The sequence below is a fragment of the Anticarsia gemmatalis genome, chromosome 15 (assembly GCF_050436995.1).
Source record: "Anticarsia gemmatalis isolate Benzon Research Colony breed Stoneville strain chromosome 15, ilAntGemm2 primary, whole genome shotgun sequence".
NCBI classification, from domain to species: Eukaryota; Metazoa; Arthropoda; class Insecta; order Lepidoptera; family Erebidae; genus Anticarsia; species Anticarsia gemmatalis.
Window position 1 is genome coordinate 6,633,400 of NC_134759.1, and position 13,803 is coordinate 6,647,202.

General features: G+C 35.5%; 2 protein-coding genes across 2 annotated transcripts; both read left to right on the forward strand.

Annotated features, from left to right (window-relative positions):
* Positions 1-763: 763 nt before the first annotated feature.
* LOC142978950 (pancreatic lipase-related protein 2-like) lies at positions 764-3,398 on the forward strand. The gene is made up of 6 exons (XM_076123606.1): positions 764-891; positions 1,221-1,410; positions 1,765-1,913; positions 2,304-2,549; positions 2,787-3,129; positions 3,292-3,398. The coding sequence occupies exons 1-6, from the start codon at positions 855-857 to the stop codon at positions 3,335-3,337; spliced, it is 1,011 nt and encodes a 336-aa protein (XP_075979721.1). The 5' UTR covers positions 764-854; the 3' UTR covers positions 3,338-3,398.
* A 1,286-nt stretch (positions 3,399-4,684) lies between these two features.
* Positions 4,685-7,769, forward strand: LOC142978979 (pancreatic triacylglycerol lipase-like). Its single transcript, XM_076123640.1, has 6 exons — positions 4,685-4,758; positions 4,899-5,088; positions 5,430-5,578; positions 5,899-6,144; positions 7,079-7,421; positions 7,651-7,769. The coding sequence occupies exons 1-6, from the start codon at positions 4,722-4,724 to the stop codon at positions 7,694-7,696; spliced, it is 1,011 nt and encodes a 336-aa protein (XP_075979755.1). The 5' UTR covers positions 4,685-4,721; the 3' UTR covers positions 7,697-7,769.
* Positions 7,770-13,803: the final 6,034 nt, after the last annotated feature.

The following is a 13,803-nucleotide window of genomic DNA, read 5'->3' on the forward strand; positions in this document are numbered from 1 at the left end:
GTAGCAACGAAAAATGTTACAAAAACGGGGAAAATTTTGACCCATTCTCTTAGGTGACGCAAGCGAAGTTGCGCGGGTCAGCTATCTCCAATACAAAGAATAATCTAATGAAAAAAGGTAATTGAATTGCACTTAATTCTGAACGTTGCGATTGCGAAAAAAAAAAATATAGAGTACATAATTAATGTTTGGAGAATTATTAAATAAGTATGGTAGTGTAATTCGTGTACTAATATTTGACATAAGTAGATTATAACTAAAAAGGTATTTCCATTAGGATAGAGAGAGGTTAAGGTTTGCGACTGAAGAATATAAACAAAATTCAGAATTTAAATCATCTATCAGGCAAATATATGCTGCTGAAGGTGGCCTGTTTGATGCAACTACATCACTTTGCAAATACGACCACTTATGCTCTCTTTTATGTTTTCGGGCTATATCCAATGCAGCCATAGTTTTAGTTCGAAAATATGATTATATCAGGATGGTGAGATAATGATAAAATCAGCTGTGCATAACATTATTATTTCCTTACTTTCTCGATGTGTAACGAAAATATCCTGTGCTGATTTTAAAAATAATTCTTTCTGAATAAACTTTAAAAGAAATATCATTCCTCACGTAAACTTCACATGTAACTTTAAGTTATCACCCTTTATCTGTCATCACTACCAATTAATATGGGCATGTACCTACGTTTTCTTGATGATGATAAAGCAATTATCGACGTAGTAAACATTCTAATCTCCCAAAATACAATTATGCGGTATAATTATCTCTCCGTTATTGATAATCTGTAAATAAATACTCCATAACACACTCAGTGGATAAAGTGTTTTCGTAAATTTGTTACGATGAACAAGGCTTTCCTGTGTTTACTTGTTGCCACTGGTAAATCTATAGATTTTTTAAAAGAATCTTTGTGATCTAGTTATTTTCTTAAGATTTTGATTCCTTTTAGTGTCTAAGTGTCATGCTTAAATTATTACTTTGCAAGTTCGGATCAACCAAATTTCAATATTCTGTCGGGTGCCTAGTGCCTACGGTGTTTCGGAACTGTTGGATTACTTGTACTAAGACTCATTCTTTTCACATCCTCTTTGGCACTGTCCCACTTATTGTTGAACTCAGTTGCCACTACATTTAATTGTTATAACTTTGCTACCTAACATAGCCTTCAAATTATTGAGTAGAAGTTTAAACAAAATAAATTGTTCCAGTATATACCGCATCAGCGGTACCCGTGGAACCAGTTTCCTCGGACAACGCTGTGCCGTACCAACGTTACATCGAGTTCCCCGATGGCGATGAAAAAATGCACACCGTGGACCTGGAGGACGACGTAGACGAGGAAGTCATCGATGATGTTGCCAACGACCCTACCAAGGTCCAATACTTGCTCTTCACCAGGTATTTGAAGAATTCATTGATCTATGATATGATATTTAGTTACCAGAGCAACGATATTGTCGTATCTTCTACTAGCATTTTATAATAAAAATAGACCAATATTTCCATGTCAACAAATCTTTATCGTAATTTCTCATTTCAAAAGTAATATGCATTATATATACATATTATTACTTTTATAAAAGTCAGCTACCTGATATGCTTTAAAACAAACAAACGCAGAAAAAAATTATTTATGCCTCAAATAAAATGAATTTAATATCCTTCTTTGGGCCACTAACTCGTTAAATAATATAATTTCGGGAAATAAGAATATTTTTGAGTGAAGAGTAAAATAAAGTATTTTTTTTACAGACACAACCCTACTGATGGCCAGAACTTGATCTACAATGACGAAGACTCGATCAGGCAGTCATACTTCAACGCTAAGGCTTCCACCGTTGTGATCGTTCACGGCTGGCTCAGCAACCAGGACTCTGGCGTCAACTCTGCTATCAGGGACGGTAAGATTAACTCATTTGAAACTAGCAATAATGTAGCTTTAATAGCTTTAATAGCCAAAGTATTGGCTTCGTATCGTCTTTATGTTTAACAGCTTCGCATATCTTGTAGAATATTGGGCGTTAAATTATTAGTATATTTTTAATGTTAATTTTAGACTACTGTACAATAATAGAGAATTAAAATACAATCTTTTAATTATTTAAGTCAAATATTGAAACTTATGATAGTTGTTACAATGACTGAATGCACCACTAGCTCGAAAAGGGGGTAGAGCCTTATGAGAAGAGCTAGCAAGACACTCATAGCATATAGCATAGTATTCTTAAATTTCCATTGTTGTTATCTTATAACTAGAGCAAAATTGTAATAACACTTATATATGATTGCAGCTTACCTCGGCAAAGAAACCTCCAACGTTATTGTCGTGGACTGGAGGACTGTTGCCGTTTCCAACTACATCACCGCCGCCCGAGGAGTTCCCGTCGTCGGTCAGGCTGTAGGAAAGTTCCTGGCTTTCCTCAGCAAAGTAACTGGAGTGAGCTACAGGTCTATACACCTTGTTGGCTTCAGTTTGGGCGCTCACTTAGTTGGTGTCGCTGGTCGGGAAGTCGGAGGAAAAGTTGCTCGTATTACAGGTATAAAAAAATGTGGTCTATACTTTTTATCGCAAGCAGCAAATTTTTTATTAAAACGCCGTCGTTTGTCACTAATTTAAAATAGAGTTTCTTATTGATTTTTTATAAATCTTGTAAAATGATTCCTAAATGCACAATTATTTTATAATCCTTATCATTTTAAGATAATCTGATTGTTTTGACGATTGTTATTTTCGGAAACATTGCATGCGTCTATAATTTTATTTCACTGTTTAGCTTTGGACCCCGCCGGTCCTCTATGGCACTTCAACAGCGACCGCATCAGCTCTGACGATGCTGTCTACGTAGAAGCTATCCACACAAACGGCGGCTATGCCATCGAAGGTCTTGGCCTCGGTATCAACGTTGGAGACGCTGACTTTTACCCCAACGGTGGTATTGAACAGCCCGGCTGCTACACCAACACTTGCAGCCACAACCGCGCTTGGAGATTCTTTGCATCAACTGTGACTCGCGACCACTTGGTAGCCAGGAGGTGCTCGAATATCATCCAAGTCAATTTGGGAACATGCCGTGGAGAGCGGTACAATATGGGCAACAGCGATCTGACCAAATCCGGGTAAGTTAAAATTGTATTTTGTTTATTTTCTTTCTGTAATTATCAACCCAATAATTATGAGGTAAAAATTGTATAAACATGTACAAAACATAAAAAGCATATTAATTTAATGTTTAGTTGATTTATCATACAGAAATCTAGAAAAACTTTTATTGTCTACAGATCTGGAGTCTTCAGGGTCAACACCAGGAGGTTCTATCCCTACTAAATGAATTTCATGTAAAATTGTTATTCATTGAATGATGTCAGAAATAAAAGTAGCATCATAATATTTGTAGTTTTCATTTATATACAGAATTAGTTTATATACAAAATGGATAATTTTAATAGTCGAATTTGCATTTACTTCCACAGAATCCACTATTAGCCTGTGTTTGCACAAAACTTTATTTGGGTAATTCCAAGTAAAAGGTAAATTTATGCCTTTATTTACAAAATCATTTTAACCCAAATATATTACAGTAAATTACATTATTTTATTTCAAATAAAAACGTATTAAAACGACTATCTAGTCTTATAGACTAATTTAATTATAGTAGTAATAAACTTATAGTACTTACTTATCTAAATCTTTAACCAATGCAAATGTTACGGAAAGTTTGTAATTAACCCACATTTCTTTACTCTGAAGTAGAGATTTAGTCATTAAATAGACAATTGGTTGAACAGTATTCATGTAACCATTGCAACAGAATCAAATACAGAGTTTCGAGCCCTGTGCAGATCAAACATTTGAGTGAGTTAAACATAGCAGCCGTTTGATTGTGTTTCAACCTGCATGCTTACAAGATCCTTGACTTACAATTGACTACTTGAAAATCAACATTCCTGAATGAAAATATTTAGTCCTATGGTTAATTACAGTCTCAAGAGTCGTTTTAGCAACACAACAAAGCATTATCAGAACAATACATCCGTGAATTATATTAATAATCATTTCTTCTGCGTCATTCAAAGTAATCACGTTACGAATTCTATTTTTACTCCAACGTTACCTTATCTAAAAGACAAAAGTACATAAGTTAAAATTAGTAACTGTATAAATTACAACACCATAATACTAACGACAATCTCATAAGATATTATAAATGATCCGTGGGTATTCTAAATGCCCAAAATTATCATTATCATTTGGCTCCGTCTTCCCCTTTATAACACCCAAGAGAAGGAAACTCGTTCAATTTTAAAATAATATTTCTCGCCACAAAATTTTGGGGTTTCGCGGCTTGGCTATTTTGTCGGCCAATCGACAAGTACCATTGCCAAGAAAATATTTTGATGGACCACCATTGACTCTTTGCCAAAGTCCTTCTGTGACCACAATATTTGTAGCTTTTTAATATTCCATTTAATATTTGTTTAAGTAGTCCAATGAGATCATTAGTCTATGAATAGAGGGCATTTTATTTTATCTACCAATTGTAGTTTTAATACGGCTTTGGTCGATAAGAGTGAATTAATCACGACGCTTGAGAGTTTGTAATCTCTTAATATACGATTATGCGATTTATTATCTTTCGTTGTTGATAATGGTGAAATAAATACTTATTGCTACTCGAAGTGAAGTGATTGTCTTACTATTACCGATACAATGAAGAAGGCCTTCCTGTGTTTGCTTTTAGCCACGGGTAAGTTGTTGCTTTATTTTTTTATACACATAGCGTAATTTTCCTTAATCTTCTAACTTTCTTTCATCAAGCAAGTCTCATTATTTTTCTAGGCACTTAAAGGCAACCCTTTGTCTTATAACGTACATTTTCTTTTTTAGTTTATACCGCATCAGCGGTCCCGTTGGACGATGGGTTCCCGGAGAACAACATGCATTATCCTCGATTCATCGAGTTCCCCGATGGAGACGGTAATCCTCACCTCGTGGACTTGGAAGACAACGTGGACAGAGTTGTGATGGACGCTGTCAACAGGAATCCCGCTAATAACCTCTACTTGCTCTTCACCAGGTACACTTTTTATAATACAAATTCTTCTCTTTCTTTTCTTTTAAAAACGACTCCCGCACTAATAATTGCACATGTGTCGCGGGGAAGTTTTCAAACATACTAACAATGGACACAGAGTACAACCAGACAATTCTTAGAGCGGGTGTTGTTGTGAAAATCAAACCTACTATCTCCCGACGCAATGCTTGCGGCGCGTACAGTTCTTGACGGTATCTCTGCGCTAGTGGACTCTACAGCCGTTGACCGTCCAAAAAAGCAGACTGTTGTGGTATGGTAACGGTATTTCAACCAAGTAAAAATGAAGCAGTTTCCCCCAATTTCAAATATTGTTATCTTTACAGACGCAATCCAAGGAATTCTCAGCAGCTGATCATGAATAACGCGAACTCTATCAGGAATTCAAACTTTAACCCTAATGCACCAACAGTCGTAATCGCTCATGGCTGGCTCAGCAACCAGAACACTGGTCTCAACCCTACTATAAGAGATGGTAAGAATACATATAGATCGTGAAATAACTCCGAAACAGAAAGTTCTAGAACTAAACTCCGAACAAACAGGACGGTAGTAAATCTATCACAGAATTGTCCTCACTAATATTGGTATTATGAATACGAAAGTCGGTCTGTTCATGACAGTTTGATTACTGAACTACTAAACTGAATTTGCATGGAGATAATTGAAAACAGTAGATAATCAGACACCATTTTTTTAATTAACTCTCTAGCGACTGATATAGGAGCACTAGTCAGCAACTTCTAGACTAATGTTTAACCAAACAAAATCAGAATTTTGATTATGTTCTTCTAGCTTATCTTGGCAAAGGAGAGGCCAACGTGATCGTCCTGGACTGGAGAAGACTTGCCATGTCCAACTACGTCACAGCTGCAAATGGAGTGCCCGCCGTCGGCCGTGGTCTTGGACAGTTCTTGCGTTTCTTGAGCTCGACTACTGGTGCTCGTTTGAATTCCATGCACATTGTCGGCTTCAGTTTGGGCGCTCATTTAGTTGGAAACGCTGGTAGGGAACTTGGAGGACAAGTTGCTCGTGTCACAGGTACGCTTTACATAAAGCATTATTTTATATGCTATTTACATCAGTAGCGCAATTCTCTATTACTATCAACGAAACCTGATCACCGCATCTAACGGGCGCCGTGGGAACTATTTACGCAGTACAATTTAAATGTCAACCTCTCGACCCTCGAAAATACCGACAGTAGAGAAATTCGCTGCAGTTCTAAACTCATTAACTACCTCATTTTTATTGTGACCTAATTTTAATGTGATAAAACAAATTATAGTAATTTTAGCACATTTGGTTTCTTGGTGCAAATGTTCTAACTTTTACATGAAGATTGCGTTATACTTGAAATACTTTCTAGATTTATTAATATTTAGATAATGATTAGGTAAAGATTTTCTTATCAGCATCAGACCACCTGCAATCTGTGTATTGCTAGACGTTCTAAGCCCGCATTAATGTTATCACACAATGATATCTTATTAATAACCCTATTTCATCGTGTTTCTATGCGAATCAAAGTAATATTTCCTTATACATAATATCAACTATCTTATCTTCACTTGAGTACTTTCTTTATTAATGAAACAAAAGACACAAAATCATTTTAAAGGTCGACCTGCTTGACCTTCATCAATAACATAAGATCGTAATTTTTGACAAACAATAAAAATTATGATCCACTTGCGTGTCACTACTGCTACTGCCATCTAGTATCGTATCACTTTTGATACTTCGACTTATCATAAGCTCAATTCTCTACTACTATCGACTGCCGACATCCGACCTGTCATCGAGAAATTTTGTATGAAAATCTGATCGGCGCCTGTGACGGCCGTCGTAGAAACTTTTTTTGCAGTACATTCTTAATGTCAAAATGTCGACAACTAGCCGGTTGCCGGTAGTCGATAGTGGTAGAGAATCGAAGTACTACTATCTGATGTTTACATTTGATTCATCTTGCTAGGTTTGGACCCCGCTGGCCCTCTATGGAACTTCAACCGCAACCGTCTTGGCCCAAACGATGCCGTTTACGTTGAAGCTATCCACACCGACGGAGGCTACACCGTGGGTGGTCTTGGTATTGGCTCCAACATCGCCAATGCTGATTTCCATCCCAACGGCGGCATCAGCCAGCCCGGTTGTCTTACCAACATTTGCAACCACAACCGTGCTTGGGAACTCTTTGCAGCCACCGTTACGTACAACCACTTAATTGCAAGGGAATGCTCTAATGGTATTCAAGTTAGTTTGAACACGTGTCGCGGCCGCGTCTTCCATATGGGTAATGATGATCTGAGGAAATCCGGGTGAGTGAATAAGTTCATGGAATCTATTGTTCAATAACTATTACTACTACTATATAACATGTTTAATTTAGGTTTTGATTTCTTTGTAGTAACTTCTGATTCTTTGTTTTAAACTCAAGTACTTATTTTATTTTAAACAAGTTAATAACAAATAAAATTTATAAAATCTTTTAAAAGAGTATAACCAAGTTCTAGCGTAAAAACTAACAATGAACTATTTTTGTTTCAGAAACGGTGTGTACAGAGTAGATACTCAACGTAGGTATCCCTTCTAAATAAATTGTCTCAATTATATAATAATAATAAATAACCCGATGACATTCAAAATAAAGCATAATTCGGAAGATATTTTGGTTTTTCATATATTAATTATTCCCGTGGTTATTATATCCTGTAAACCTATTTAAAGGTAATAAAATTATAATTAGGAATTCATTTATTATTGATAATTAATTATTATCGTAATAAAACAGTAATTGTTTTCTTATATTATGTTCGAAGTTATGCGTGTATTAAAAATAATAATCACTGGTTTCAACAGTAAAGAAAATAATCGTGTTGCAACTTTGCATGCATGAGAGTTATTTAAAAAAGTTCGTGAAGGTATGCAAAGTCCTCAACCCACACAAGGCCAACGTCGTGGACACAAGGCCTTACCCCTCCCTCATTCCGAGAGGAATTAGGGACTGAGAGGAGACTCTTTTCTCAGCAGTGGGTCATTTATGGGAAAAAAATATTTCTAATTTTAAGAAAACACTAACAAAACAAGTAAACGAAATACTTTAGAAAAAGCACTGCAGCTAGACAGGTTTCCTTAGCTATCATAAATCGATACGGAGCGCATTTTTCAAAGGTGGCATTTGACAGCTAAGACTGAGCTTCCACGATTCAACTTCATCACTCATGATAGACTGAAAGCAAAGCATTTTTATAAGCTCCTTGTTTTTCCTTTAAACTATTTTAAATTTTGTGAGCATATTGAGCAGGTCTGAGAATCGGCCAACATTTATTATTTTATACCCCTAAGTGACACTATTTTTTTCAATGTTTATGGCATAACAACGTTTGCCGGGCCAGCTAGTATTATATTATACTAGCTGACCCGCGCAACTTCGCTTGCGTCACGTCATAATTTTTTCCCGTTTTTGTAACATTTTTCGTTACTACTCCGCTCCTAATGGTCGTAGCGTGATGATATATAGCCTTTAACCTTCCTCGATAAATGGGCTATATAACAGTGAAAGAATTTTTCAAATCGGACCAGTAGTTCCTGAGATTAGCGCGTTCAAACAAACAAACAAACAAACAAACTCTTCAGCTTTATAATATTAGTATAGATTAGTATAGATTTAAGCTGTTATGAGAAATCTCAGCATTTTTAAGAAACACAAGCTTTTGATTAGTTGGTAGATTTCTTTGTAAAACATAATCTAGTTGTGTTAGTTCCACCACGTCCATCAGTGTAAAACAACTCACTAAAACAAGAAATGAAAAAAGTTTTCCTTTAATCAGTGCTCTAGAAAACTGGTATGAAAGTTTTTTTTGTGAAAAATAACTTAAAATTATTTTTCCACCGTCTGTCACATTTCATTATATTCTGCACAAGTCAGTGGACTTGCGCGGTATAACTGAGAAGATACATTATACTTCATTAAATAGCAAAAGTTCTGCTCATTCTCGCGTGACCACTAGTCTTAGAGAGGTCTGTGTTATTAAACTCTTTGCACTCATCGTCATTTACTTTTCAAATTAAAGAACTTTAGGTTTTTTGTAGTCTGTCTGCTATTTGGGTTTATCTATTTGATTACTCATGCTTAAATGTATTCATGATGATTAAGGTATTTTGAAAAAAGATTTTACAAAGGAAATAAAAAAGTGATAATCAATATATCCAAAGATAAGCGTGATATCTACTAAATCAGTGATTTTCATCATGCTGCTGTCTATACAGCCAGATACTTTGAATATAATACATACAAACCAGTTCATATAATTCTGTTGACATCTTTATTGGTTACATGGTCCCTGAAGTCGGCTTCCCAAACATAAACGATTGTATAGAGAATACCCTAAAAGCAAAATCAGATATTATTATTATGTAAAGATAGAAACATGTTATCTCTGTAATATATTGTGTTTTATGTGGGTACATAACCCCATTAACGAACTCCCTAATGCCGCAGAGACAATGTGATACAAATAAACAAATGAAATATATATTGTGGATGAGGCCGAGATAAAATCAATAACATTTACGAAGTTCGTAAGCAGGGTCTAGTGGTACGTGTCGGCAAGTGAGCTACCCTTCAACCTTACCCTTACACTGGTAACTCCCGCCTGGCCTCGAATACGAATCGTCACATAATGAGACCGTGAAAAACACTCGCTGCTCACAACTCCTCACTCCGCAAACCATCAGCTACAAAACGAATCGAACACGCAAACGCACGCAAACAATTACAATCTCTAACGCAATCAAGATAAAGACGGTTTTCGCGGATGATAGCATCAGATACTCCAAAGTAATACTTTCACGAATCGCTGTTTGATATTCTGATAACATTTGTGAAATAATAGGAGATGCTCCTGTTCATGTGCGGAGACACCCATTTAACGTTCGACGAAATTTGATGAAAATACTTAGACGTCGCTTTGCGTCCCAAATGGTTTCGTTCGTGACTTATAATTTTGCAGCCCTTTATTTTGACTGTTGTCTGATAACGTTGAAAGTTTCATAGCGCTATTTAACTTTTAGAACATGAAAACACTTTTGCAACTTTCAGTCTGTTATTTTCGGTTTGAATAGTGGTACTTACGTTTGTAGAATTTGTTACCTTCCAGAATAGTTTATATCTTAGTTACGTGTGGGAAGTAAGGAGGATATAAGAGGATATATTTAGAAAAAACGCGTAAAAGTGGAACATTCAAATCTACATCTTCTTCTTCTTGATTTCTAATGAAAACGCAGGTTAATAGAATAATTGGGTATAGCAATGAGATATTATGAAATGTGCTTGATTCTCGGTTAGATATCGCTGTGTACCTTCTTTATACCATAAACTAGAAAGACATTTTATGTTTATTTTCCAGTAGAACAATAAAAATCATATTCCACATGATATTGCTTCAGCAGTATCATGTGGAATATGATTTTTCTGGAAGCATATTCTATCGTTGGTGGTGGAGTAAATATTCATGAATACATCGTGCAGTTTCGGAACTGTATTATATGCGGTCGCATAAGAAGGCGGCTGAATGCAAAGTGTGCCCCAGAGAACCAACGTGGATTCTTTGTCATTATCGATGCATGGTGCAAGAGTTTCTTCAGACAATTTTGAGGTTCCGCCAGAATGAAACTTTTATGCTTTCAAGTGACTTTGGAATTTTCTTCACCTATTTTACTTGCTGCACCGAACCTGATTCTGTGATCGATCGTAAGTTTATTCAAGTATCGAAGTAGTAAATTAGACAGTGAGTTTTAAGTGATGAATCCTATTTCGTCAATTTATAATTTGTAATATGCGCATACTAGTAGCCAATCGTAAAATATATCGTTCATATCTACTGTCATACAGTTTGTTTCATAATGACTACATAAATCCACATACAACATACGTTTAAACTGAACTGAGTTTTGCAAATGCACAAACCTTAAATAAGCAGATTTTTTAATTAACATGAATGTCCCAGTTGGGCACTCAAGTCCGTTAAAATTTAAGCTCAAAATGCAAATAATTTCAAGCTGTTGTCAAATTTTAAAAACAAAAATAATATTATGGGCAATTTTGTGTTGCACACGCTAGAAACACGAGGCAAAATTGTGGTACAGCGGACTCAGGCTAATTTAGAACACGAAGTTTATATTTTGTACCAAAAGCTGTGCCGGACTCATATTCTTTTGAATCAAATACAAGCATCTTCTTTGTCTGCATAAAAGCAAGTTTACAAAGAAACTGGCAATATTTTATCCATTTAAATAAAGTACGACTCTTTAATTCAAACAAAATGCATTCGACAGAACGTATTTCTAGAAAGCATCGACCTATAATTCCGTATTTACTGCAGTTATAATCAGTTCTCCCAAGATTCCTATTTTCCGGGTATCTCAATAATCCCGCTCACTTAATACTCCGGCCAAAATGTGCAAAGGTCAATAAGGAGGCGATCAACGGTCTATTACAAGCGTTCTCAACGAGGGTCTAATATTCTGCAATGCCGGTTGATTTGACGACCAAAGTGATATTGTTCTTTCAAAGCAAATGCCAAAGACATTAGCTGCAACGTTTGCTGAAACTTGTTGGATATAAAAGAAAATAAGACGGAAACTGTTTGAAAAGTTTTTAGAAGCGTTCAGACGGTCTTAAACTCAATGGCTGTAGTAAGATCAATTCTAACGATTGTAAAGGCAAATCTTTTCATGCGTAATGTTTATTTGTGTCGTAATAATCTAAAAAATGGATACTCGTAATATTACTTCGATTCAATACTCGTATCTATTTTTCACAAAAATATAGATTCACTACCACTATCGACTATCGACAGACGAAAAAATTATCACGCGCCACTAGCGGGTGCCTTAGGAACTATTTTTGGAATACATTTTACATTTCAAACGCTTGATAATCGATAGTTCTGACAGTAGAGAATCGCGCTTCAGTAAATAATTATTATGTTCAATAGGTACTGTGGCTAATAGTAAAGTCTACATAGAAACATCATGTTCTCTTGTATAAGTTAGAACTATGACAAATGGGATGCTGTATGCTCGTAATGAAACAACAATGTGGCATGCGCTGTTTAATCTGTCACCTAACTTGAAATGTTGTCTACAACATTTTGCTGTCACAGCTTTGCTCATTACATTTTCAAACTACGAATAGAAATAAGTCTATGAAAAGTAAACACTGCGCGCCTATTATTTCCACATAAAGATTTAACGCCATAATTTTTGTTGTTTGAAGTTGAAAAAAACTTGTTCGTTATCACATGGAAGGGAACAAGTTTGCAGTACGTGACTCTTCGACTCCAACTGTTCTCCCGATGGGTTCATATCTACGTGACTGCATCTCAACTTTACTGTGTATTTTACCAGTAACTTAGCAAAAATCAGAATTCGTTTTTAAAATTACTGAACTAGACAACAGATGAAATCAGATTTATTTATACGTTACATTAATCATCATTCCACGAAATTTGATGTCAAATCCGCGTAAAATATCGTTTTAAAACACGTTCATTTTAAGATTCATACCGTCTACGCGTCACAAAGAAAAACGTGATCAAAACCGCACGATTGTCCGCCCTGAAATAAGTTCTTGTAAAACTAATTTGCAAACAAAACCAACAGAAATAAATAAGAAGTTTCAATTTGACGCCGACAAAAACGATTATAACGGTCGTCTGGGAACTTATTCGAGAAATTACGCTCAGCCGTTTGGCCGAACCCAACTAACACGTGTATAGTTTTTGTCGAATTTTAGCCGAACCACAAGTCCGGAAATCTGTTGTATTAGTAAAGCAATTTGTCCTGGGTTCGCTCGCCGCCCGCGAACTTTTCTAATCTAAACTGTTGCCCCCCCGTGTTCAATCTTTGTGAAAACTCGTTCACTACTCGTACGAACGTAACTTACAGACGTACAGCTGCGCTCGTGTGATTTTACGATATTGATTATTAGGATTATCACTTAAGGTTTGTTGTTCCACTTATCCCTCCCGCGAGAGAAAAAGATTGCGAGATATAAACCTTGATGTCACACATCTAAGTTTCCGATCACGTAACCGCCGTCTGCAACTGAAAAGACGTATATATCTGCATAGATATCTCTACCTTGTATTTTCGTACCTTCTTTCCTTTATCTTTAGTCAATATTTTTACGTCATTTACTTTGTGTTTGTTGATAAGGAAATCATAGAATCTTAGTTAGTGTACAGATAATTAATTATGTAGCTCCTCAAGTAGATCTATCTTTTTTCCTCGTCATTAATTAATTATTCCCTTTGAAAATTCCCTTTCCTATTTTTCTATCAAACAAACTTATACTACCGTTAACTAATAAAAATCATTACCATAAACAGCAGCCAAAAAAAAATTTGCTATTTTCTTCATCTACCAATATACTTATATATGTATTTGTGGGTCACCTACTCAATCACACACAATCAATTGGATACTGACGAAAACTTCATTTAATTCTCAAATTTTAGCTGTAGCAAATAAAAACTTTATCTCGGAATTGACTAAAAATATTGTATTTAACTTGATAAAAAAATACTTATTTCGGAAAAATCTGACGTTCACACAAAATGTTTCATTTTATTTTATTTTCTATGTTCAATAATAATCGTGTGTGATGTTTCATTACATTGATATTCATTTCATTGA

Bases quoted from the DNA above. Each gene is read 5' to 3' on its own strand.
- LOC142978950 (XM_076123606.1), top strand. From the start codon at position 855: ATGAACAAGGCTTTCCTGTGTTTACTTGTTGCCACTG. The intron at 2,550-2,786 runs GTATAAAAAAAT...TTCACTGTTTAG, and splicing joins AAAAGTTGCTCGTATTACAG to CTTTGGACCCCGCCGGTCCT. The intron at 3,130-3,291 runs GTAAGTTAAAAT...TATTGTCTACAG, and splicing joins AGCGATCTGACCAAATCCGG to ATCTGGAGTCTTCAGGGTCA.
- LOC142978979 (XM_076123640.1), top strand. From the start codon at position 4,722: ATGAAGAAGGCCTTCCTGTGTTTGCTTTTAGCCACGG. The intron at 4,759-4,898 runs GTAAGTTGTTGC...TTTCTTTTTTAG, and splicing joins GTGTTTGCTTTTAGCCACGG to TTTATACCGCATCAGCGGTC. The intron at 5,089-5,429 runs GTACACTTTTTA...TTATCTTTACAG, and splicing joins CTCTACTTGCTCTTCACCAG to ACGCAATCCAAGGAATTCTC.